At 50.4% G+C, this 27,679-nt stretch overlaps 1 protein-coding gene across 4 annotated transcripts in view; it reads right to left on the bottom strand.

Moving 5' to 3' along the window:
• LOC144612040 (acid-sensing ion channel 1-like) overlaps positions 1–27,679 on the bottom strand; it is a 655,031-nt gene that overhangs the window by 100,615 nt on the left and 526,737 nt on the right. The window contains exon 1 of one of the 4 annotated variants that reach the window (XM_078431522.1): positions 12,267–12,689. The exons of the other annotated variants lie outside the window; for them this stretch is intronic. Coding sequence (XP_078287648.1) covers positions 12,267–12,575 — 309 coding nt within the window. The 5' untranslated portion in view covers positions 12,576–12,689. Of the gene's footprint in view, positions 1–12,266; positions 12,690–27,679 lie in introns of those variants that run through there. 4 annotated transcript variants of the gene reach the window in all.

Below are 27,679 nucleotides of genomic sequence, written 5' to 3'. Positions count from 1 at the left end.
CACCTCAGTTTTAAAATGGCCGCCCCTTTATTCTTAGACTGTGTGTGTGTGTGGCCCCTGGTTCTGGACTCCCCCCAATATTGGGGACATTTTTCCTGCATCTGGCCATCTGCACTGATCCATTTCATTCTCATCCACTCTCCCAGATTGGACCGCTATAATACGTGGGGAGATTCACGGCGAGTTATTCGAGCAACCCGCACATGTGAGATGTGGGAGGAAACCGGAGAGGAAAAGCCAGCCAGAGAGAGGAGGCTCACATTCTGCACAGGCTGAGTGGCAGTGTTCGCCTGGTGGGATGCAAGTTTGGTCAGTGCGGAATGTTAGCACCACAAATCTCAGTTTAGAGATACAGCGCAGAAATAGGCCCTTCAGCCCACCAAGTCCGCGCCGACCAGCGATCCCCGCACACTAACACCATCAGACACACACACGGGATCATTTACAATTTTTACCGAAGCCAATTAACCTACAAACCCGTACGCACGTCTTTGGGGAGTGTGTGGGGAAAAACCAGAGCACCCGGAGAAAACCCACATGGTCACGGGGAGAACGTACAAACTCCGTGCAGACAGCGCCCGTAGTCAGGATGGAACCCGGGTCTCTGGCGCTGTGAGGCAGAAACTCTACCGTTGCGCCACCGTGCCGCCCATCAGGCACGGTGCTGGGGAGTTCCATAATGTTACTCAATGTTACTCCTGTTACCAGGTGAGTAGCCACATCTTCAGAAAATCCCATGGGTGGGCCAGTGAATCATAACTAGCATTAGTTACCGCCCATCTATTTATCAATATAGGGGGTGTGGCGGTAGAGTTGCTGCCTCACAGCGCCAGAGACTCGGGTTCGATCCTGACCACGGGTGCTGCCTGTACGGAGTTCGTACGTTCTCCCCGTGACCTGCGTGGGTTTTCTCCGGGTGCTCCGGTTTCCACCCACACTGAAAAAACCCACGCAGGTCACGGGGAGAACGTGCAAACTCTGTACAGACGGCGCCCGTAGTCAGGATGGAACCCGGGTCTCCGGCGCTGTAAGTGCTGCAAGGCAGCAACTCTACCGCTGCGCCACCGTGACACTCCTTGCACACTTCTTTCCCTCTCACTGTGTTCGAAACAATCACACCGGAAAACTAACAAGAAACACAAGACTTCTTCAAGAACAGAAAATCATGGAGCAAGGATATGTAGATTTTTAGATTAGAAATACAGCGCAGAAACAGGCCCTTCGGCCCACCGGGTCCGCGCCGCCCAGCGATCCCCGCACATTAACACTATCCTACACGCACCAGGGACAATTTTTACATTTGCCCAGCCAATTAACCTACAAACCTGCACGTCTTTGGAGTGCGGGAGGACACCAAAGATCTCGGAGAGAAACCCACGCAGGTCACGGGGGAGAACGTACAAACTCCGTACAGTACAGCACCCGTAGTCAGGATGGAACCCGGGTCTCCGGCGCTGCATTCGTTGTGAGGCAGCAACTCTACCGCTGCGCCACCGTGCGTTGAGTTTGGTCGTGAAGGGGTCAGTGGTTGAACAGCAGGGGAAGGAGAGATGCCCATTCGGCCCTGCTCTCACAACCCTACTCTGATCTGCATTATAACTCCATAAGCACGGCATGGTGGCGCAGTGGTAGAGTTGCTGCCTCACAGCGTCAGAGACCCGGTTTTGATCCTGACAACGGGTGCCGTCTGTACGGAGTTCGTACGTTCTCCCCGTGACCACGTGGGTTCTCTCCGGGGTGCTCCGATTTCCTCCCACACTCCAAAGGTTTGTAGGTTAATTGGCTTCTATAAATTGTCCCAAGTGCATGGGATGGAGCTAGTGTATGGGGTGATCGCTGGTCAATGTGCACTCGGTGGGTCAAAGGCTATATCTAAATTAAACTCAACTAAAATTGCATTACAAAGCTTTAACTCCAAAGCCCTAATACCTTTCAGCAGACAAATGTCATGTGTTGAAAGGGGCACCAGATTTTCAGGGCCCTGAGTGTGACAATGTACTTACTGATTTCATCCCTGGCTCCAACTTAAATACAAAGAACTGCAGATGCTGGTTTACAGAAAAAGACACAAAGTGCTGGATTAACTCAGGAGTTAGATATAGCTCTTAGGGCTAGCGGAATCAAGGGATATGGGGAGAAAGCAGGAACAGGGTACTGATTTTGGATGAGCCATAATCATATTGAATGGCGGTGCTGGCGCGAAGGGCCGAATGGCCTACTCCTGCACCTATTTTCTATGTTTCTAGGAGGTCAGGCAGCACCTCTGAAGAAGATGGAAAGGTGACGGGAGGAAACAAGGAACTGCAGATGCTGGTTTACAGAAAAAGACACAAAGTGCTGGAGTCACTCAGTGAGTCAGGCATCTGTGGAGAACATGGATAGGTGACGTTTCACAGAGTGCTGGAGTAACTCAGCGGGGTCAGGCAGCATCTGTGGAGAACATGGATAGGTGGCGTTTCACAGAGTGCTGGAGTAACTCAGCGGGTCAGGCAGCATCTGTGGAGAACATGGATAGGTGACGTTTCACAGAGTGCTGGAGTAACTCAGCGGGGTCAGGCAGCATCTCTGGGAGAACATGGATAGGTGACGTTTCACAGAGTGCTGGAGTAACTCAGCGGGTCAGGCAGCATCTCTGGAGACATGGATAGGTGACGTTTCACAGAGTGCTGGAGTACCTCAGCGGGTCAGGGCAGGCATCTGTGGAGAACATGGATAGGTGACGTTTCACAGAGTGCTGGAGTAACTCAGCGGGTCAGGGCAGCATCTGTGGAGAACATGGATAGGTGACGTTTCAGGACGGGACCCTTCTTCGGACTTCTTTAAAAGAAACCGGATTCGCTGCAAGTTAGGTACCAGGCGATGTTGTGAGAATTGGAATCCCCTGAAAATAAAACTGTGGACGTGGGAACATTGAAATAAACTTCCTGAATTGAACCAAGACTGAAATTTAAAGATTCAATCCGAATTGTACGGAATCTAAAAACCATGACCTTGAGTCTCATTCAACAGCTTCCCATTAGTTGAAGCACACATCCAGGCTACACATCACCTGCAGGATCTTAAGCCAGTCTGAAGCAGCTCAATGTTAGTTTGCCGCCAGTATTTTTGCAGCACAGAAGCTTCCACATTAATATGTAAAGCCAAGAGGTGCCGATAGGATATCCAGTGAAATGCAAATACTGAAAGCATCAAAATGTTTTTGCATGTATTAGAATTTCCATAACTGGATGATAAGCCGACTGCCTCAGTAAATCTGCACGTGAAGTAATGAAAGAATCCTCAAGTCCTTTTTCTCACCCTGCCTGAGGATCAACAGCGAAGCTATTGAACAGCCCTAAATGGACACACCTTATTCATTCTGACACATTTGGGGTCTGAAACAGTGTTAGATCGCCTTAGTAGGCAAGTGGGGGAAGATGATTTTAGTTTTAGAAACATAGAAAATAGGTGCAGGAGTAGGCCATTCGGCCCCTCAAGCCTGCACCGCCATTCAATATGATCATGGCTGATCATCCAACTCAGTAACCTGTACCTGCCTTCTCTCCATACCCCCTGATCCCTTTAGCCACAAGGGCCACATCTAATTCCCTCTTAAATATAGCCAATGAACTGGCCTCAACTACCTTCTGTGGCAGAGAATTCCACAGATTCACCACTCTCTGTGTGAAAAAAAACTTTCTCATCTCGGTGCTAAAAGACTTCCCCCTTATCCTTAAACTGTGACCCCTTGTTCTGGCCTTCCCCAACATCAGGAACAATCTTCCTGCATCTAGCCTGTCCAACCCCTTAAGAATTTTGTAAGTTTCTATAAGATCCCCCCTCAATCTTCTAAATTCCAGTGAGTAGTTTAGAGATGCAGCAGGAAAACAGGCCCTTCGGCCCACCGTGTCCACGCCGACCCTCGATCACCCGTTCGCACTAGTTCTGTGCTATCCCACTCTCGCATCCACTCCCTACACACCAAGGGCAATTTACAGACGAGAAACCAGCACGTCTTTGGATGTGGGAGGAAACCAGAGCACCCAGAGAAAACCCACGCGGTCATTGGGAGAACGTGCAAACTCCACACAGACAGCACCCGAGGTCAGGATCGAACCCGATCACTGGCGCTGTGAGTCAATGGCTCTACCCACTGCGTGCCGCCCTAAGTACGTGAGGAGAAAGGGCACAATTGACAAAATATATTACAACTCCAAATGGAAGTCACCTAAGGAAAATGCATAAAGTCTTGTAGAAAAACAAACCAGTAGAAACAAGGAACTGCAGATGCTGCTTTACATAAAAAGGACACAATGTCCTGGAGTAATTCAGGAGAACATGGATAGGTGACATTTTGGGTCTGGACACTTCTTCAAAACAAACCAGATTGGCTTAAGATCTTCAGGATGAAGCTTACAGAACATGAAACAGCGTTCATTCTCTAGCCCCTTTGTGGGACTTTGGACTTTGTCTCCGGAAACTGATGCGCTCCACTGCTGAGAACTATTTGTAACTCTGTAAGCGGCCTTCATGGGAGACTACTGCATACCGTGGCACCGTCTGCAAGCAAAGAATGTCACTGTGATTGTCACATGTGACAATAACGTTTTTACTCATCAATTGCGCCGAGCCAATCAACCTACAAACCTGCACGTCTCTGGAGTGTGGGAGGAAACCGGGGATCTCGGAGAAAACCCACGCAGGTCACGGGGAGAACGTGCAAACTCCGCACAGACATCACCCGTTAGTCGGGATGGAACTCGGGTCTCTGGCGCTGTGAGGCAGCAACTCTACACCGCTGCGCCACCGTGCCGCCCACAATGCACAGTGTCTCCCTCATTAGTCTTCAGTCATTGGTCCTCATCACGTCTTCCTCACTGCCTCAAGAGTTAGGAACTTGCCGGTCCAACTTCAAACACACCAAAAAACCGAGGCAGTGCTGCAGTCAGAGCTGCCACCAGTCGAATTCCAAGTCCTGCCTGTTTTCACAGCTGTACTGCAAAGATAGCAATACGAAGTGCTACCCAATGCCTACTCCCCGAGACTACATTTGTAAAATATCTGATTTGGTGGCTAGCACGTTGCTGCTTGTGGTAGTGTACTGTGCATAAACTGCCTGCAGTGCCTCTTACAATCAAACAGAGGTTACTTTAGAGCAGCGCATCGACTAGAAAATGCTTTGGGGCATCTTGAAAAGGATGTGAAAATGTACTGCAAAGATAGCAATACGAAGTGCTACCCAATGCCTACTCCCCGAGACTACATTTGTAAAATATCTGATTTGGTGGCTAGCACGTTGCTGCTTGTGGTAGTGTACTGTGCATAAACAGCCTGCAGTGCCTCTTACAATCAAACAGAGGTTACTTTAGAGCAGCGCATCGACTAGAAAATGCTTTGGGGCATCTTGAAAAGGATGTGAAAATGGTGTCAAAGAGATGGGGAATCAACAAAAACGTCGCCAGCTTCCTATTGATGTCAATGGCATCACAATGAGTGTCACAATGGTCTTGTAGTGCACTTAATGTCAACAGGACATCATTTCACATCAGGGTGGCATTTAGTGATGCAACTGGTAGAGTTGCTGCCTCACAGCGCCAGAGACCCGGGTTCCATCCCGACCACGGGTGCTGTCTGCACGGAGTTTGCACGTTCTCCCCGTGACCTGCGTGGGTTTTCTCCGGGTGCTCCGGTTTCCTCCCACACTCCGAAGACGTGCAGGTTTGTAGGTGAATTGGCCCTCTGTAAATTGCCTCCTGGTGTGTAGGGAGAGGATGAGAAAGTGGGACAGCACAGAACTAGTGTGAACGGGGGATCGATGGTCGGAGATAGACACAAAATGCTGGAGTAACTCAGCATCTCTGGAGAGGAGTGGTCGGCCTGGACTCGGTGGGCCAAAGCCACAATGCTGCTTTTATTTCATTGTGATCACTGGCAGTATGAATAAAATATATTACCTCCATAAAGATGAGGCATGAAGGGGGCATTGACACAGCCACGAATGATGCAGGTGATAGGGCTCTCTATCCCCATTTAACTCTGTCTAAACCCTCATCAGCCAGATCCATCAGAGTAAGCTCAGGTGCCATTTCTTCACTGGGCTTTATCATTGAGAGCCTCTTCAATTAACTTGCGATTAACTTGACTTGGTTCAAATCACGTTTGCTTATGAAAGTAACCCCTTAAAGATTGGTTGGCATTCCTGGACTTTAGACTTCACTTTAGAGTTTAGAGATACAGCGAGGGAACAGGCCCTTCGGCCCACCGAGTCCGTGCCGACCAGCGATCCCCGCACACTAGCACTATCCCACACACACTAGGGACAATTTACAATTTACAGAAGCCAATCAGCTTACAAACCTGCACGTCTTTGGAGTGTGGGAGGAAACCAGAGCACCTCACGCTGCCTCGGCAAGGCCAGCAGCCCAGACCATCACACAAACCAACCTCCCTTCCATCGACTCCATCTACACCTCACGCTGCCTCGGCAAGGCCAGCAGCATAATCAAGGACCAGTCTCACCCCGGCCACTCCCTCTTCTCCCCTCTCCCATCGGGCAAGAGGTACAGAAGTGTGAAAACGCACACCTCCAGATTCAGGGACAGTTTCTTCCCGGCTGTTATCAGGCAACTGAACTGTCCTCTCACCAACTAGAGAGCGGTCCTGACCTCCCATCTACCACATTGGAGACCCTCGGACTATCTTTAATTGGACTTTACTGGACTTATCTTGCATCAAATGTATATCATCTGTGTCTATACATTGTAGAAGGCTAGATTGTAATCATGTGTAGGAATGAATTGCAGATGCTGATTTAAACCGAACATTGACACAAAATGCTGGGGTAACTCAGTGGGACGGGCAGCATCTCTGGAGAGAAGGAATGGGTGACATTTCGGGCGGGTCCTCACCCATTCCTTCTCTCTGTACCTCTCTGTTTTTCGCTGTACTTCGGTACACATGGCAATAATAAACTACACTAAGTTGGGCTGAAGGGCCTGTTCCCGTGCTGTATGACTCGATGACTCTAATGGAGAGGCATCAGAGCTGAGCTTTGGCTCGGCTTCATCTGCCCCTGCTATGAAAGGGAGTCTCGGACAGTGATCAGGAGGCAGGCATCCTCTGCTGACTGAGCTACTCCCTGGTATAACTCAGAGAGAGGGGTGGCTGGGAAGACTAAGAGATGATGACAAGATGAACTGATCAGAGTGCTATTACAGCTCCAGCAAGCATGAGCCACCAACACAAACCTGGGGCCTTTTGGGGCAGTAGATGTCATCACTGGGAACTGTCCCCAAAAAAATTCATCACACCACATATTGTGTTAGGTGAAGTAAAGGACGTTCCTTTAGAAAGGTATTAAGGGGGAATTTCCTGAGTTAGAGGGCGATGAATCTGTGGGATTCGTTGCCACCCATTCCTTCTCTCCAGAGATGCTGCCTGACCCACTGAGTTACTCCAGCACTCTGTGAAACGTCACCTATCCATGTTCTCCAGAGGTGCTGCCTGACCCACTGAGTTACTCCAGCACTCTGTGAAACGTCACCTATCCATGTTCTCCATAGATGCTGCCTGACCCGCTGAGTTACTCCAGCACTCTGTGAAACGTCACCTATCCATGTTCTCCAGAGATGCTGCCTGACCCACTGAGTTACTCCAGCACTCTGTGAAACGTCACCTATCCATGTTCTCCACAGATGCTGCCTGACCCGCTGAGTTACTCCAGCACTCTGTGAAACGTCACCTATCCATGTTCTCCACAGATGCTGCCTGACCCGCTGAGTTACTCCAGCACTCTGTGAAACGTCACCTATCCATGTTCTCCACAGATGCTGCCTGACCCGCTGAGTTACTCCAGCACTCTGTGAAACATCACCTATCCATGTTCTCCACAGATGCTGCCTGACCCGCTGAGTTACTCCAGCACTCTGTGAAACGTCACCTATCCATGTTCTCCAGAGATGCTGCCTGACCCGCTGAGTTACTCCAGCACTCTGTGAAACGTCACCTATCCATGTTCTCCACAGATGCTGCCTGACCCGCTGAGTTACTCCAGCACTCTGTGAAACGTCACCTATCCATGTTCTCCACAGATGCTGCCTGACCCGCTGAGTTACTCCAGCACTCTGTGAAACGTCACCTATCCATGTTCTCCACAGATGCTGCCTGACCCGCTGAGTTACTCCAGCACTCTGTGAAACGTCACCTATCCATGTTCTCCACAGATGCTGCCTGACCCGCTGAGTTACTCCAGCACTCTGTGAAACGTCACCTATCCATGTTCTCCACAGATGCTGCCTGACCCGCTGAGTTACTCCAGCACTCTGTGAAACGTCACCTATCCATGTTCTCCACAGATGCTGCCTGACCCGCTGAGTTACTCCAGCACTCTGTGAAACGTCACCTATCCATGTTCTCCACAGATGCTGCCTGACCCGCTGAGTTACTCCAGCACTCTGTGAAACGTCACCTATCCATGTTCTCCACAGATGCTGCCTGACCCGCTGAGTTACTCCAGCACTCTGTGAAACGTCACCTATCCATGTTCTCCACAGATGCTGCCTGACCCGCTGAGTTACTCCAGCACTCTGTGAAACGTCACCTATCCATGTTCTCCACAGATGCTGCCTGACCCGCTGAGTTACTCCAGCACTCTGAAACGTCACCTATCCATGTTCTCCACAGATGCTGCCTGACCCGCTGAGTTACTCCAGCACTCTGTGAAACGTCACCTATCCATGTTCTCCACAGATGCTGCCTGACCCGCTGAGTTAAATCGCCTCTGATGTTGGGCATCATAAATTCAAACCACATTAATCACTGATCTCTAATTAAACGCCGAGCAGCCAGGCCAATCCTCAGGGGCTCCTGACTGCTTCTTCTGTGTGGATTAGGCACTGACATGGCACCATTATTCAGGTCTCCCTGACATTGAGGGCAATCTCTCTCCCCTACACTCATGCCCTGCACTTGCTGCATCTGCTCCCTTCCACATCACACCTCAGTCTGGGAGCAATCGGGGGTGATGCACACCGATAGCAAGCTCTACGGGCAAGGGAGGTGGAGGGGGGGGGGGGAGTTGATTAGCAGATGGTTGGACAAAGGGGAGAGATGAAAAGGAGATAAATGGATGAGTAAAGGAGGCAAGGAACATCTAGGAACAATTTACAACTACATTTTCAGAAACATTTAGACGTGGACAGGACAGGTTTGGAAAGATGTGGGCCAAACGCGGGCGGGTGGGACTAGTGTAGCTGGGACACGTTGGCCAGTGTTGGCAAGTTGGGCCGAAGGGCCTGTTTCCACATTGTATCACTCCATGACAAGGAGATAGATCTATCACTTTGGCCTCTGTGGAGTTCAACACCATCGTGTTCTGATGCACTCTGTCACAAAGCCACAGGGAAAGTTTCGACCAAACCATTTGTGTGCCCGTGTTCTGAAGACGTTTGTGAGCAGTTTTGGGCCCCATATCTGAGGAAGGATGTGGAGAGGGTCCAGAGGATGTTTATGAGAATGATCCCAGGAATGAGTGGGTTAACATATGATGAGCGTTTGTCGGCACTGGGCCTGTACTCGCTGGAGTTTAGAAGGATGAGGAGGGACCTCATTGAAACTTACTGAATAGTGAGCGGCCTGGATAGAGTGGATGTGGAGAGGATGTTTCCACTGGTGGGAGAGTCTAGGACCAGAGGGCACAGCCTCAGAATTAGATGGTTCTTTGGGAAGATGAGGAGGAATTTCTTTAGGTGGTGAATGTGTTTCCTCAAAATTCCAGTTCCTTAGATAGACACAAAATGCTGGAGTAACTCAGCAGGTCAGGCAGCATCTCTGGAGAGAGGGAATGGGTGACGTTTCGGGTCGAGACCCTTCTTCAGACTGATGTCAGGGGAGAGGGAGACACGCAGATAAAGCTGTGTCCCAACTGTAGGCCCGGCTCACCCAGAGAGGGTAGGCCAAGGAGCCCGGCCACTGCTCACGCTGTGGATCGGGATTCGGACAGAAAGCACAGAGAGAAAGCAGCGGACGCTGGCCCAGTGAGAGGATCCTGGAGGGGGGGGGGGGGGGGGTCTGACCATCCATGCCCTCGAGGTGGGCTGCAGGAGACGCCCCTCCCCCGGGGAACGAGGGCTGGAGAGGGACGGGCGAGGAGAGGGACGACGGTTCACGGGACGAGTAGAATGGAGGTGAGGGCTGCAACAACGGGCCTTTGTGGACAACTGTAGCTGGGACTGGGAAATGGCCCCAAAATGGCGACTCGTGTACGGACTCAGTGGGCATGTTCTGTGCATTCTGTGCTGACCGGGGGATTGTGGTTATGTACGGGGATAGTCTTGCTGAGCTGCATGCAGAAAATGTGCTTCACTGTACATCCTGGTACACGGGACAATAAAGAAACCATTGAACCTTTGTTTCATCGATGATAACGGTGCATTTGTTCAGGCACGAATTTACATTGAATCCTTGAGTAAGCATGTTGCAGCCCCTCAGTGGTCAAGGCAGGAGGACCAGAGATTCTGAGCCTCTGTGGCGACAGTGCCAAGCTCCAACATGTCCCACACCAACTAGCTCTGGACCTTGGACTGTGCCAGATGCAACATTTGCTCGTGTACAGCCCTGAAAGACCAGGGTTTGCCCAGAGGGCATCTCTCACCCAGTTTATAACCTTCCACCACCAGTTGGTCATTGTCTTTGTGTCCCTGGGAACAGCCCAGACATAGAGTCCTGTTTGCACAGCGTGGAGATGACCCCTTGAGTCACCCCTGCATCACACCATGCAAAGAGGGGCGATTTCCCAATTTTAAGCTGTCTGAAGAAGGGTCCTGACCCGAAACGTCATCTATCCATGTTCTCCACAGATGCTGCCTGACCAGCTGAGTTACCCCAGCACTCTGTGAAACGTCACCTATCCGTTTTAAGGATAAGGGGGAAGTCTTTTAGGACCGAGATGAGAAAGTTTTTTTTCACACAGAGAGTGGTGAATCTGTGGAATTCTCTGCCACAGAAGGTATTTGAGGCCAGTTCATTGACTATATTTAAGAGGGAGTTAGATGTGGCCCTTGTGGCTAAAGGGATCAGGGGGTATGGAGAGAAGGCAGGTACAGGATACTATAGACAATAGACAATAGGTGCAGGAGTAGGCCATTCAGCCCTTCGAGCCAGCACCGCCATTCAATGCGATCATGGCTGATCACTCTCAATCAGTACCCCGTTCCTGCCTTCTCCCCATACCCCCTTACTCCGCTATCCTTAAGAGCTCTATCCAGCTCTCTCTTGAAAGCATCCAACGAACTGGCCTCTACTGCCTTCTGAGGCAGAGAATTCCACACCTTCACCACTCTCTGACTGAAAAAGTTCTTCCTCATCTCCGTTCTAAATGGCCTACCCCTTATTCGTATACTGATTTAGGATGATCAGCCATGATCATATTGAATGGCGGTGCAGGCTCGAAGGGCCGAATGGCCTACTCCTGCACCTATTTTCTATGTTTCTATCCATGTTCGCCACAGATGCTGCCTGACCCGCTGAGTTACATTTTGCGTCTATCTTTGGTGCAAACGAGTATCTGCAGTTCCTTCCTACACAAAGAGAAAGATTTCACAGATTGGAAGTAGTCATAGTCATAGAGTGACACAGTGTTGAAACAACTTGCCCACACCGGCCAACATGTCCCATCTGCACTAGTCGCATCTGCCTGCGTTTGGTCCATATCCCTCCAAACCTGTCCTATGCATGTACCTGTCTGTTTCTTAAACGTTGCGATAGTCCCAGCCTCAACTACCTCCTCTGGCAATAGACACAGAGTGCTGGAGTAACTCAGCGGGTCAGGCAGCGTCTCTGGAGAGAAGGAATGGGTGACGTTTCGGGTCGAGACCAGACTGGTTAGAGATAAGGGAAACGAGAGATATAGACGGTGATGTGGAGAGATAAGGAACAGTGAATGAAAGATATGTTACTTTTTTGCATACCTGTCATTCCTTGTTCGGGACACGGGGAAACACGCCAACTTGGATCAAGGCACAGAGGGGACGGGGACTCACGGTTGTGAAGTTGTGCACTTGGATCAAGGCACAGAGGGGACGGGGACTCACGGTTGTGAAGTTGTGCACTTGGATCAAGGCACAGAGGGGATGGGGACACAGTTGTGAAGTTGTGCACTAGGATCAAGGCACAGAGGGGATGGGGACACAGTTGTGAAGTTGTGCACTAGGATCAAGGCACAGAGGGGATGGGGACACAGTTGTGAAGTTGTGCACTTGGATCAAGGCACAGAGGGGATGGGGACTCACAGTTGTGAAGTTGTGTGGTCCACAGCGGCGGCCCTGGAAGCTGCAGTGCAGGACCATGTCCTCGATGCGGTGGCCCAGGCGGTTGACAAGCTGGTACATGGCGCTGTCGCTTGCTCGGGGGGGGGGGGGCAGGAAGTGGGAGAAATCCAGCAACTTCTCCACCCGCTGCCAGCGCTGGTCCTTGAGGATGTCCACGGCGCCGGGGTTGACGCTCCGGCTCTCGTCGAGCAGCCCCAGCCAGTGGCCGGCCAGGTACACGTCGGCCTTGGTCATCCTTCGCAGCAGCAGCAGCAGCAGCAGCAGCAGCATGCATGTTGTTGTTGCAGATGGTGACGGCGGGGAAGGAGAGGTTGTGCGCCCACCTCATGTGCAGCTTGGTGAGCACCGGCGACGACACCAGGTACCTGATGCGGTTGTGAGACCAGGTGCACAGGAGCCCCAGCGAGGCTGCTGGGACAGGCCCTTGTACAACAGCTGCCTGGCGCCGGCCACGTGGGCCCGCTGCACCAACGGCAGGGGCAGCTGCAGGGCATGGGCCATGCTACTGGCTTACTGCTGCCGGCCTCAGCCACGGCAAGGCGCCGCCATTGTACAAGCCCCCCCTTCAGTCTGGAGAAGGGTCCCGACCCGGAACGCCACCTCTCTCCACAGACGCTGACTGTCCGGCGGAGTTACTCCAGCGTTCGGTGTAAACCAGCGTCTGCGGTTGCTCCCCGCACTGCTCTACCTTGCAGGAGGTGCACTGTGCACATGCTGCTGCCTTCAGCTCAGCTCCAGAGCAGAGGCACTGCTTGCCCCGGGTGCAGGCAGGCAGGCGGGCGGCTGCATTCACTGCTTGATGCTCTCTCTCACTCTCTCTCTCTCTCTCTCTCAAACGTCCGCGGCCGTGGTCCCATCCCGGACTCTTCATTGAGATGTCCCCCACACCCCTCGGCGCTCTGCAATGATACCCATGTACAGGCAGCAGCTCCCCCCTCTCTCTCCCCCTCTCTCTCTCTCTCCCCCCCTCTCTCTCTCTCTCCCCCTCTCTCTCTCCCCCCCCTCTCTCTCCCCCCTCTCTCTCTCCCCCTATCTCTCCCCCTATCTCTCCCACTCTCTCTCCCACTCTCTCTCCCACTCCCTCCCCCTCTCCCCTACCCTCTCCCTCTCCCACCCTCTCCCCCCTGCCCCTCTCTCCCCCTGCCTCTCTCTCTCTCTCTCTCTCCCCCTCTCCCCTGCCCCTCTCTCCCCTGCCCCTCTCTCCCCTGCCCCTCTCTCCCCTGCCCCTCTCTCCCCTGCCCCTCTCTCCCCCTGCCTCTCTCTCCCCCTGCCTCTCTCTCTCTCTCTCTCTCTCTCCCCCTCCCTCTCTCTCCCCCTCCCTCTCTCTTCCCTCTCCCCCTCCCTCTCTCCCCTCCCTCTCTTCCCTCCCCTCCTCTCTCCCTCCCCCTCCCTCTCCCCCTCCCCCTCTCCCTCCCCCCTCTCCCCTGCCCCCCTCTCCCCTGCCCCCCTCCCTCTCTCCCCCCTCCCCTCCTCTCTCCCCCTCCCTCTCTCCCCCCTCCTCTCTCCCCCCTCCCTCTCTCCCCCCTCTCGGCAACGCAGGCAGCGAGCAGACGAGCGATTGCAGGCAGAGAGGCAGGCAGCCAGCTCCTGGCTGGCCCGGGGCGCAACGAGGGCACCCCGCCGAGAAACGCACAGTGCACGAAGCTGCTCACAACACAGGCCAACGTGGGCGAGTGGACAGCGGCACCGAGCCCCCTGTTAACCCCCTCCCTCCCGCCCGCCACGCTCGGACACTTGTCACACTCAACAATGCTGCATTGATCGCCACCACAGCTTTTATTTAACAGAAGTGTGAAAACGCACACCTCCAGATTCAGGGACAGTTTCTTCCCGGCTGTTATCAGTCAACTGAACCGTCCTCTCACCAACTAGAGAGCGGTGCTGAACTACTATCTACCTCAGTGGTGACCCTCGGTGTCATGTATCTATCTGTACACTGTAAATGGTTCGATTGTAATCATGTATTGTCATTCTGCTGACTAGTTAGCACGCAACAGAGAAGAGGAAAAAGGAGATCTTATTGAGTTGTACAAGATCACGAGGGGAATAGATCGGGTGAACGTAGGTTTACTAGGATAATTCCCGGAATGGCGGGACTGTCATATGTTGAAAGACTGGAGCGACTAGGCTTGTATACACTGGGATTTAGAAGGATGAGAGGGGATCTTATTGAAACATATAAGATTATTAAGGGGTTGGACACGTTAAGAGGCAGGAAACATGTTCCCAATGTTGGGGGAGTCCAGAACAAGGGGCCACAGTTTAAGAATAAGGGGTCGGCCATTTAGAACTGAGATGAGGAAAAACTTTTTCAATCAGAGAGTTGTGAATCTGTGGAATTCTCTGCCTCAGAAGGCAGTGGAGGCCAATTCTCTGAATGCATTCAAGAGAGAGTTAGATAGAGCTCTTAAGGATAGCGGAGTCAGGGGGTATGGGGAGAAGGCAGGAACGGGGTACTGATTGAGAATGATCAGCCATGATCACATTAAATGGCAGTGCTGGACGAATGGCCTCCTCCTGCACCTATTGTCTATAACAAAACCTTTTCACTTTACACATAATAATAAACCGAACTGAAACTTTATTTTTTTTTCCTTTGCACTGAAATGGAACATTTTTACACCTTACTGCATTCTTAAATTCAAGTTCTGGGCTCAGCAGCCTATTGGTCATTCTTGGAGACAAGTTGACATCACATCAACACATCCCTTCAGACTTCAGATAGACACAAAATGCTGGAGTAACTCAGCGGGTCAGGCAGCATCTGTGGAGAACATGGATAGGTGACGTTTCACAGAGTGCTGGAGTAACTCAGCGGGTCAGGCAGCATCTGTGGAGAACATGGATAGGTGACGTTTCACAGAGTGCTGGAGTAACTCAGCGGGTCAGGCAGCATCTGTGGAGAACATGGATAGGTGACGTTTCACAGAGTGCTGGAGTAACTAGCGGGTCAGGCGGCATCTGTGGAGAACATGGATAGGTGACGTTTCACAGAGTGCTGGAGTAACTCAGCGGGTCAGGCAGCATCTCTGGAGAACATGGATAGGTGACGTTTCGGGTCGAGACCCTTCAGACTGAGAGTCAGGAGAGACGGAGACTAGAGATATGGAAGGGTAAGGTGTGAAAAGGACAGATCAAAGCAGACAAAGCTCAAGGAAAATGTAGAATGGATCATTGTTAGCTATGGGGAAGGTGACAACAAGGCATGCAATCAGTAAATTTAATCAGGACACTGAACCTAATCGGAGAAATCTGATGGGGGATGGATGGAGTGAGAGGAAAAGCAAGGGTTACTTGGAGAAGTCAATGTTCATACCGCTGGGGTGTGAGCTGCCCAAGTGAAATATGAGGTGCTGTTCCTCCAATTTGCACTGGGTCTCACTCTGATAATGGAGGAGGCCCAGGACAGAAAGGTCAGTGTGGGAATGGGAGGGGGAGTTAAAGTGTTGAGCAACTGGGAGATCAGGTTGGTTAAGGTGGACTGGGCGGAGGTGTTCAGCGAAACGATCGCCGAGCCTGCGCTTGGTCTCGCCGATATATAGGAGCCCACACCTGGAACAGCAGATACAGTAGATGAGGTTGGAGGAGGTGCAAGTGAACCTCCGCCTCACCTGAAAGGACTGTCGGGGTCCTTGGACGGAGTTGAGGGGGGAGGTATAGGGACAGGTGTTGTGGTTTCAGGGGAAGGTACCTGGGGAGGGGGTGGTTTGGGTGGGAAGGGACGAGTTAACCAGGGAGTTGCAGGGGGAACAGTCTCTGCAGAAAGCGGAGGAGATGGGAAGACGTGGCTAGTGGTGGGATCCCGTCGAAGGTGGTGACAATATCGGAGGATTATGTGCTGTATGCGATGGCTGATGGGGTGGAAGGTGAGGACTAGGGGAACTCTGTTCCTATTGCGACTGGGAGGAGGGGGAGCAAGAGTGGAGCTGCGGGATATCGAGGAGACCCTAATGAGAGCCTCATCCATGATTGAAGAGGGGAATCCTCGTTCTCTAAAGAATGAGGAAGACTTGGATGTACAGGTCGGTAGCCTGAATGTTTAAGACATTGGTGAGGCCACATTTAGAGTATTGTGTTCAGTTTTTTTCAGTTGTATTAGCAGCGCATTTGGAAAGCAGTGACAGGCTCGGTCAAAGTCAGCATGGATTTATGAAGGGGAAATCATGCTTGACTAATCTTCTGGAATTTTTTGAGGATGTAACAAGTAGATTGGATAAGGGAGAGCCAGTGGATGTGGTGTATTTGGACTTTCAAAAAGCCTTTGACAAGGTCCCACACAAGAGATTAGTGTGCAAAATTAGAGCACATCGTATTGGGGGTAGGGCATTGACATGGATAGCAAACTGGTTGGCAGACAGGAAGCAAAGAGTAGGAATTAACGGGTCCTTTTCAGGATGGCAGGCAGTGACTAGTGGGGTGCCGCAAGGCTCGGTGTTGGGACCCCAGTTATTTACAATATATATTAACGATTTAGACGAGGGAATTAAATGTGACATCTCCAAGTTTGCGGATGACACAAAGCTGGGTGGCAGTGTGAGCTGTGAGGAGGATGCTATGAGGCTGCAGGGTAACTTGGATAGGTTGGGTGAGTGGGCAGATGCAGGGGAGATGCAGTATAATGTGGATAAATTAAGGTTAGCCACTGGTGGCAAGAACAAGAAAGCAGATTATTGTCTGAATGGTGTCAGATTAGGAAAAGGGGAAGTGCAACGAGATCTGGGTGTCCTTGTACATCAGTCACTGAAAGTAAGCATGCAGGTACAGCAGGCAGTGAAGAAAGCTAATGGCATGTTGGCCTTCATTGCGAGAGGATTTGAGTTTAGGAGCAGGGAGGTCCTATTGCAGTTGTACAGGGCCCTGGTGAGACCGCACCTGGAGTATTGTGTGCAGTTTTGGTCTCCTAATTTGAGGAAGGACATTTTTGCTATTGAGGGAGTGCAGCGTAGGTTCACCAGGTTAATTCCCGGGATGGCGGGACTGACATATGATGAAAGAATGGAGCGACTGGGCTTATATTCACTGGAATTTAGGATGAGAGGGGATCTTATAGAAACATATAAAATTCTTAAAGGATTGGACAGGCTAGATGCAGGAAAATTGTTCCCGATGTTGGGGGAGTCCAGAACCAGGGGTCACAGTTTAAGCATAAGGGGTAGGCCATTTAGGACTGAGATGAGGAAAAACTTTTGCAGAGTTGTGAATCTGTGGAATTCTCTGCCTCAGAAGGCAGTGGAGGCCAATTCACTGGATGTTTTCAAGAGAGGGTTAGATTTAGCTCTTTGGGCTAACGGAATCAAGGGATATGGGGAGAAAGCAGGAATGGGGTACTGATTATGGATGATCAGCCGTGATCACATTGAATGGCGGTGCTGGATCGAAGGGACGAATGGCTTACTCCTGCGCCTATTTTCTATGTCTCTATGTTTCTATGTTTTGGTCACCCAATGAAAATATGTTGTTCAGCTGGAAAGGGTGCAGAGATTTACGAGGATGTTGCCAGGACTTGAGGTACTGAGCTATAGGGAGTGGCTCGGACTTTATTCCATGGAGCGCAGGAGGATGAGAGGTGATCTTATGAGGTGTATGAAATCAAGAGGGGGATAGATAGGGTAGTCTCTTGCCCAGAGTAGGGGAATCAAGAACCAGAGGACATAGGTGAGGGGGGGGGGGGGGGAAATTTAATAGGAATCTGAGGGGTAACTTTTTCACACAGAGGGTGGTGGGTGTATGGAACTAGCCGCCGGAGGAGGTAGTTGAGACGGGGACTATCACAATGTTAAAGAAACATTTTGATAGGTGCATCCATCGGACAGGTTTGGGGGGATATGGACCAAATGCGGGTAGGTGGGACCAGTGTAGAAGTTGGTCAGTGTGGGCGAGTTGGCCCAAAAGGCTTGTTTCCATGCTGGATCACTCTATTCTTGTATCCTGAGGCAGCTGGCTACTCCTGATTAAGGATTGAGGAGATGGTTGGTGTATTTACAGTAACGCCCTGTTTGGGCCAGGTCAGAATTAAGCCATGCTTCATTAACACGGTTTGGGCACGAGCCCAGGTGAGCCATTCAATAAGTCGGTGCCTCCACTTGCACATTAGTGTAGGCTGGCAGAAGGGTTTGCATGGGCTTGGTGTTTAAGCACTTTCAGTATTTAAGCACATGGAACACCATGGGATTGAAGGCTCAGGAGCAAGGGCTAGAAAACTGGATCAGTAGATAGGTGAAAGCCAAAGAAACGACAGAGTGTGGAAATCTGACATAAAAACAGGCAAAGACGACCACTCCGCAGGTCAGCATCGACAGAGAGATAACTTGGTTTCTCTTTTTCTCACAAGGGGTCTCAATTCTGAAACAATAACTGTCTTCCTCTCCACAGATGCTTCCTGACCTGCTGAGTATTTCCAGCATTTTCTGTTTTTGTTTTAGGTGGCGCAGCGGTAGAGTTGCTGCCTCACGGCGCCAGAGACCCGGGTTCCATCCTGACCACGGGTGCGGTCTGCGCGGAGTTTGTACGTTCTCCCCGTGACCTGCGTGGGTTTTCTCTGGGTGCTCCGGTTTCCTCCCACACTCCAAAGACATACGGGTTTGTAGGTTAAATGGCTTGGTGTAAGTTGCCCCTAGTGTGTGTAGGATAGTGTTAGTATGCGGGGATCGCTGGTCGGCGCGGACTCGGTGGGCCGAAGGACCTGTTTACGTGCTGTATCTCTTAACTAAGCTAAAGCACTAAATTACAGATTGTTAGCTGTTGGTCGCCATGGACTCGGTGGACCGAAGGGCCAGCTTCTGTGCTGTACGACTCTGTGATTCTGACACAGGGCGATCGGGCTCTTCCACTTTGCTGGGCCCTCTCCCAGTGAGTTTACCTAAGATGTGCCACGTTAGGGTCCGGTCACTGTCTACAAAAAACTGATTTCGGTGACTCCAACCCTCATAGACGGCAGATAAGAAATCACAAAATGCTGGAGTAACTCAGCGGGTCAGGCAGCATCTGTGGAGAACATGGATAGGTGACGTTTCACAGAGTGCTGGAGTAACTCAGCGGGTCAGGCAGCATCTGTGGAGAACGTGGATAGGTGACGTTTCACAGAGTGCAGGAGTAACTCAGCGGGTCAGGCAGTATCTGTGGAGAACATGGATAGGTGACGTTTCACAGAGTGCTGGAGTAACTCAGCGGGACAGGCCGCATCTCTGGAGAACATGGAGAGGTGACGTTTCTGGTCGGGACCCTTCTTCAGACCAGACTGTAGGGGGGGGGGGGGAGGCATTAAAAGCTGGGAGAGAGGAGGGGCAGGACAAAGCCTGGTGAAAAGACAGAAGGAATGTGTGACGGGTCGCGACCTGAAACGTCACCCATTCCTTCTCTCCAGAGACGCTGCCCGTCCCACTGAGTTATTCCAGCAGTTTGTGTCTAAAATGCAAGGCTAGTGTAAAGAGATCCACGCCTGGACTGGCCAGGCAGGGAGGATGAGGAGAGAGGCCAGGAATGAGGAGGTGGTGGGATGGGGAACAAGCTGGGACTCTGCTTGATCTGGGACTCTGCTTGATGGATAGCTCAGATAAATATAAAATCAACTGCCAGCAGGCTGGAATGAAAAGGACATTGGTTGAAATCACAAATTGAAAGCAATGTGGATATAATAGGTTTAAAAAAAATCAAATGGAGCATTCTGGAGCACATATGCCAATAGCAAATGATCCATCTGTGTCTGCCCGAGATTGTTAATGTATTGTGTTGATTGCCATCAACAGCTTGTGACTTGCTAATTATGTCAAGCTCTTGAGTCCGATAAATCCTATCGCAAATAACCGGGGTAATTAGAGGGCAATGTTGTTGATTTTGTGCGTTGTGAAGGGGCATTAGATGCGCTCTGCATGCAGGTGATCCTCGTTAATCATGTTGATGACACTCTGCTGCAGCGGCCATTCTTTATTGCCGAGTTTAGATACTGGTCGGCAGCAGAATATTCAACTGCAGCAAACATCAGGGATTGAGGCATTACCTTGCAGCACAAACTGTTGATTGGCAAAGGGAAAACACTTGCAATTTTCCCTTTTCTCCTCAGTTAATAACTGGGATTAAGATCACTGATCATGTTCATAAGCGATAGGAGCAGAATTAGGCCATTCGGCCCATCGAGTCTACTCCACCTTTCAATCATGGCTTGTCTATCTCTCCCTCCTAACCCCATTCTCCTGCCTTCTCCCCATAACCCCTGACACCCGCACTGGTCAAGACTTACTGATCCACTGTGAAGCCATGTTTAAACATTCATTCATGTGATCTGGGTGACACCAACAAGTCCAGAATTTATTGCCCATCGCTGAATGCCCCTTGAGAGGAGTGGGTGAGCCGCCTTCTTGACTGAGATGCCAGTTTCTTGCCATTTCAACGCCGCCTTCCATTCCCACATTAACCTTTACTTTAGACTTTAGAGACACGGCACGGAAACAGGCCCATCGAGTCCGCGCCAACCAGCAATCACCCTGTACACTAGCACTACCCTACACACTAGGGAAATTTACAGAAGCCAATTAACCTACAAGCCTGCACGTCTTGGGAGTGTGGGAGGAAACAGGAGCACCCGGAGAAAACCCACGCGGTCACAGGGAGAACGTACAAACTCCGACGTCGGGTCTTTGGTGCTGTAAGGCAGCAACTCTACCGCTGTGCCACAATGATGCCACCTGCCTGTCCTCAGCCTTCTCCACTGCCAGGGTGAGGACCAAAGCAAACTAGAGGAACACCGCTTCAAATTCTGCCAGGGTAGTCTATAACCAAATGGGAGGCACATCGAATGGCCCAATGACGTTTCGGGTCAGGACCATGCTTCAGACGACCCAAAAAGTCGCTTGCCCATTTCCCTCCACAGATGCTGCCTGGCCCGCTGAGTTCCTCCAGCACTCTGTGTTTTGCTCACGGTTCTTGTGTCTCTATTAAATGCAAGTTGGTTCCCACGCTGGGTCCAGCTTTGATAGGGATACACCCACGAGGCACTCTGGATTAACTCTTAAAAGCAATTCATTTTGGGCAACCAACAGCTTAACCCTCAGTTCAGTTGAGTTGAGTTTATTGTCACGTGTACAGTGAAAAGCTTTGGTTGCACGCTATCCAGTCAGCGGGAAGACAATACATGATTACAACCATTTCACAATGTACAGATACATGATAAGGGAATAATGTTTTTGGCAAGGTAAAGCCAATAAAGTCCGATCAAAGATAGTGTGAGGGTCCCCGATGAGGTGGCTCGTAGTTCAGCTACTATGTGAGGTACGATGTGAGGTAAACAGCAGCTCACCTCAATTACCAAAATGTCCACTCACCCCCTTGACGGAGGTAGGTGAGACCTGGGCACCATCGAGGTTGGTCTGTGCTCTGAACTAACTTAGCTCATCACATCCGCCTCGGTCATTGCAGAATTTTAAGTACAAAGTGACAATCACAGCCTTGGTCTAGAAACATAGAAAAAAGAGGTGCAGGAGTAGGCCATTCGGCCCTTCGAGCCATGATCAATATGATCATGGCTGATCATCCACAATCAGTACCCCATTCCTGCTTTCTCCCCATATCCCTTGATTCCGTTAGCCCCAAGAGCTAAATCTAGCTCTCTCTTGAAAACATCCAGTGAATTGGCCTCCACTGTCTTCTTTGGCAGAGAATTCCACAGATTCACGGTGAAGACGTTTTTCCTCATCTCAGTCCTAAATGGCCGACCCCTTATTCTTAAACTGTGACCCCTGGTTCTGGACTCCCCCAACACGGTGAACATTTTTCCTGGTCCGGGTGAGACTGATGCCATTTGAGATCAAGACATCGTGGTGCCCGGGGAAATCTGAAGTCAATGGGTATCAAGTAGAAAATACTCCAATAGATGGTGGCACCTAGAGCAAAGGAAGGTGCTTGCTGTAAGGGCTTGCGGAGAATTGATGGGGGTTTATCGAGAATTGATGGGATTACTTTATTTTAACGTTAACTGCTTGGGAATGGTTCTGCTGAACACAGAGACAAAGAACGGCTTATGGACTCAAAGGTACAACTGATAAGAACCTAGCCAGTAACATAGACACAAAATGCTGGAGTAACTCAGCGGGACAGGCAGCATCTCTGGAGAGAAGGAATGGGTGACGTTTGGGGTCGAGACCCTTCCTCTGACTGGTCCGAAGTAGTCTGAAGAAGGGTCTCGATCCGAAACGTCACCCATTCCTTCTCTCCAGAGATGCTGCCTGTCCCGCTGGGTTACTCCAGCATTTTGTGTCTATCTTTGGTGTAAACCAGCATCTGCAGTTCCTTCCGACACAGAACCTGGACAATACTGTGAACAATGATTCCTTCAATTCTACAAAGGAGTTGCATCTCCATAATTTCTTTGTTTTGTTAGTTATGATATGTTCAGTTTTTAGTTAAGGTCTGCAGTTATTTTAATGCTTTGCTCTGATGCTGTATAACTGTCGTGCCTGGATAATAAAAGGTTTTAAATGTTGCTACCGGACTCGGCCAATCATTGAGAATTCGGTGATGCTACAGTTGCAGTTATTGGAGGTATATCGCCACAGTCTCAACTAAAGAACCTAAAGAACTTAAGGCAGCATAGTACAATCCCGACTACGGGTGCTGTCTGTACAGAGTTTGTACGTTCTCCCCGTGACCGCGTGGGTTTTCTCCGGGTGCTCCGGTTTCCTCCCACACTCCAAAGACGTACAGGTTTGTAGGCTCGTTGGCTTCTGTAATTTGTCCCTAGTATGTAGGATAGTGCTAGTGTACCTGGGTGTCTACCTCAATAATAAACTGGACTGGACTGAAAACATCGATGCGCTATACAGAAATGGCCAGAGCAGACTTTACCTGCTGAGGAGACTCAGGTCCTTTGGAGTGCAGGGGGCACTCCTAAGGACCTTCTACAACACGGTGGTTGTATCACCCATTTTCCATGGAGTGGTCTGCTGGAGCAGCAGCATCTCAAGGGCAGAGGGGAAGAGACTCGACAAGCTGGTCAGGAAGGCCAGCTCTGTCCTGGGTTGCCCCCTCGACTCAGTGCAGGTGGTGGGAGAGAGGGGGATGATGGCAAAGATAACATCGCTGCTGGACAATGACTCCCACCCCATGCAGGACACTGTCACTGCACTGAGTAGCTGCTTCAGTGACAGACTCATTCACCCCAAGTGTGTGAAGGAGAGATGTAGGAGGTCCTTCCTTCCCGCTGCTGTGAGACTGCACAACCAGCACTGCTCCCAGCAGACCAGTCAACAGTAACAGCTAAGAACACACAGAAAACTGATGACAATTTATCCTTGTCTTTACTTTTATTTATAACGAACGATCTCTTGCTATCCACTTTGCTGCTGTAACACTGCAAATTTCCCCGGTGTGGGACGAATAAAGGAATATATTATTATTACGGGGTGATCGATGGTCGGCACAGACTCGGTGGGCCGAAGGGCCTGTTTCCACGCGATATCTCTAAAGTTGAAAATGTAAAGTCCAAACTTCCTCAGGTCAGTGGTAGACCCAACCATCTTCAGGTACATCAATGACCATCCCTCCCTCAGAAGGTCTGAAAGTGGAGATTTTCATTGTTGCACAATGTTAAATTCCATTCACAAGTCGCCAGATGATGAAGCAGCCCATGCCTGCACACAGCAAGGCCCTGACAGCATTTGGGCTGATGAGTACGTACACGCCACTGAAGTACCAGGTGATGATCATCTCCTACAAGATAGAATCTGACAATCTGACCACCTAACTTGGGCATTCAATGGCATCACCACATGGCGGCACGGTGGCGCAGCGGTAGAGCTGCTGCCTCACAGCGCCAGAGACCCGGGTTCCATCCCAACTACGGGTGCTGCCTGTACGGGAGTTTGTACGTTCTCCCCGTGACCTGCGTGGGTTTTCTCCGAGATCTTCGGCTTCCTCCCGCACTCCAAAGACGCGCAGGTTTGTATGTTAATTGGCTTTGGTAACAAAAATTGTAAATTGTCCCTCGTGTGTAGGACAGTGTTAGTGTACAGGGCGATTGCTGGTCGGAGCCGACTTGGTTGGTTGAGGGGCCTGTTTAGTTTAGAGATACAGCGCGGAAACAGGCCCTTCGGCCCACCGGGTCCGCTCCGACTAGAGATCCCCGCACATAAACACTATCCTATACAGACGAGGGACAATTTTTACATTTACCAAGCCAATTAACCTACATACCTGTACGTCTTTGGAGTGCGGGAGGAAACCGAAGATCTCGGAGAAAACCCACGCAGGTCACGGGGAGAACGTACAAACTCTGTACAGACAGCGCCCGTAGTCGGGATGGAACCTGGATCTCCAGCGCAGCATTCCCTGTAAGGCAGCAACTCTACCGCTGCGCCACCGTGCCACCGTTTCCACGCTGTATCTCTAAAACGAAAACTAAAGTTGATGACCATCTCCTATAAGATAGAATCTGACTGCCTAACGAGGGCATTCAATGGCATTACCACTGCCAAGTGCCCCGTCATCAGTACCCTGGGCTTCACCACTGACCAGAAACTCAAATAGACCCACCAACAATTCTGTGGGTTTTAGTGGAACCACTTGGCTCCAGACTTTATCACAGCAAGACTGTGATTTTATGAACATAAAATGTCTTATCAGGAGATTGACGGCTCTTCAGATCAAGGCACCATGGTGCCCGGGGAAAACAGAAGGGTATCAAGTGGAAAATACTCCAATAGTTGGTCACAACGAGTGCAAAGGAAGCTGGTTGCAGAGAGTCATGTGGCTACAACATCAGGACTGTAAGATTTGAGAAGTTTTCCCTCATCCTGCAATTTTTTGGACATTTTACACGGGAGACTGGGGCTGATAGCGGAGAAAGGCTGCGGTCAGTTTACCAAGGGATGTCACAATCCATGGGTCCTAAGATGGCCGCAGGACCCCGTGACCAGCCACAAAAGCAAAAAACCCCACAGCCCAGTCTCTAGGTTTCTGCAAAGCCACGGCCAGAACAATGGATGGATATTGGCCGTGCAGAAACCTGCGAAACCAGGTCGAAGTCCAGACACTGGGGCGCTGACATCAGCATACTCACAATGCCCCAAGCCGACCTACACAGTTAATCTCGTTAAGGGGGCACAATAGCCCATAGAAACCTACCTGGCAGGAGAAGGGAAACCAGTTAAACCCATCACCTCTCAACGAGAAACAGATTAACAGACCGTCTGGCCATCACCGGTACCCCCGGACATAACGCAGAACAAAGAGAAAACTCGAATACCCATCTTTGAAACAAAAAGATCCCGAGATCTGGCGGGAGATAGGACGGGTCAGAATAGTATAACTGGCCACGACGTTTGGGTTTTAAACTCATGCAAGGAACGCAAGCCAGGAGGGAGAATAACTGATGCAAGACAGAAGTCAGAGAACGCAACAAACGGCACGGAGAACGGAGACTCACCGAGAAGAACGGAAGGAAGAAACTCACGGAACAAGCACGACCCTCTCGAAGAACAGCGGAGAAGCAGCACGAACAGCCAGTAAACCCAGTAATAGCCCCATGGTGAGCATGTACCCCGATCCTGCACATCCTGGACATAGTTTAGTGTAGAGGGGAGGGTGGTTTTTAATTAACGTGGGTGTAAGTGTATATGTGTTGGCCAATTTTGCGATGTGCCATACGTGCCCCATCTTAAAGTATTCATGTATATGTCTTGTAGAACTGTACGTTTTATAATTCAGAGTAAAAGGTATTCATGTATATGTCTTGTAGAACTGTGCGTTTTATGATTCATAGTCAAAAGTATTCATGTAATTCGGTATGTGTCTTATAGATATGTCTTATAGAACTGTGAAGAGCATCCATGTACAATAGTCCCAAGCGCTCAATAAAAGCCTTTTCCATTTAAACCCTGGTCTTCAAATCTGGGCTGGTTGAGTTTTTCCTGCACTATCAACGCTCCTGCATCTAAGTCCAGTGTCTAGAACCGTAGGGGGTGAGTAGGTCGAACCACTCACGGGGAACCAGTGTGCGCGGCCTGGTCAAGGGATCAGAGCAAGGCACGGGGACCTTAGGTCGGGCGAAATCTCGGCGCAGAAACCCCTTACAGGACAGATGCTAGGTGTTCTGTAGTGACCCCCCCATACAGGCACAGGGAGAACATGCAAACTCCACACAGACAGCACCGGGGAAGTCTGCATCCAAACAGCTATGTGGCTGTGATTCCAACAGTCCAGACGGCCATTTGCACACAATTTTACATACACAATATTTTAAACTGCTTGTATTTTTAAATGTTGTGTGTTCCAGGTCCTTTTTCCGTTCTTAATTCCATAAAAATAGTGATAGTCCCTGCCTCAACTACCTCCTCTGGCAGCTCGTTCCGTACACCCACCACCCTCTGTGTGAATAAGTTGCCCCTCAGGTTCCCATTAGATCTTTTCCCCCCTCACCTTAAAAGCTGTGTCCTCTGGTTCTCGATTCCCCTGCTCTGGGTAAAAGACGATGCATTACCCGATCTCGTCCTCTCATGAGTCCAGAACTAATCATGCAGCATCACTGACACCACCTGGCCAAACGAGGCAGTGTTCCAGGAAAAGGCACAATGCTTAAACGGCGCTCGCCAGGAAGGTGCCAATTCCATGCGCCTCACTGCGTGCTGGGCCCAGCAGGAGGCCGGACAGGTGGCTGAAGTGTCAGTAGCAGAGCACTTTGGTGACAGTGATCACAATTCAGTGATATTTAAGGTGGTAATGGAAAAGGATAAAGAGGGACCAGAGGGAAAATTTCTAAATTGGGGCAAGGCCGATTTTAATCTGATAAGGCAGAAGTTGGCCCTGGTGAACTGGGATCAGCTTCTCGTGGGGAGGACTGCATCAGAACAGTGGGAGTCATTCAAAGGAATAATTGAAAAAGTACAGAGGAAGCATGTTCCCCTAAAGTTTAAGGGTGGGACAAACAAGTCCAAAGAACCTTGGGTGTCGAACGATATAGTAGGATTGATTCGAAAAAAAAGGGGGGCTTTTGGAAGGCATAAAGAACTTAAGGCACAGGCATCATTAGAGGAATACAGAAGGTGTAGGGCGGTTCTTAAAAAAGAAATGAGGAGAGCAAAAAGGGGCCATGAGATAGCACTAGCGGGCAAAATAAAAGAAAATCCCAAAGTGTCCTATAAGTATATCAAGGGTAAGAGGATAACGAGGGAAAGAGTGGGGCCCATCAGGGACCATAGTGGAAAGCTGTGTGTGGAGCCAGAGGATGTAGGAGATGTTTTAAATGATTTTTTTGCATCTGTTTTTACGCGGGAGGAGGGCGATGCGGACTTAGAAATGGAGCAGGAGGGTTGTGATGTTCTTGAGCATATTGCTATTGACAGGGAGGCGGTGCTGGAGGCTCTGGCAGGTTTAAAAGTGGATAAGTC

This window comes from Rhinoraja longicauda, chromosome 42 (genome assembly GCF_053455715.1).
Source record: "Rhinoraja longicauda isolate Sanriku21f chromosome 42, sRhiLon1.1, whole genome shotgun sequence".
NCBI classification, from domain to species: domain Eukaryota; kingdom Metazoa; phylum Chordata; class Chondrichthyes; order Rajiformes; family Arhynchobatidae; genus Rhinoraja; species Rhinoraja longicauda.
Note: the sequence above shows the minus strand (reverse complement) of the source record. Positions and strands in the feature narration are given on the sequence as shown.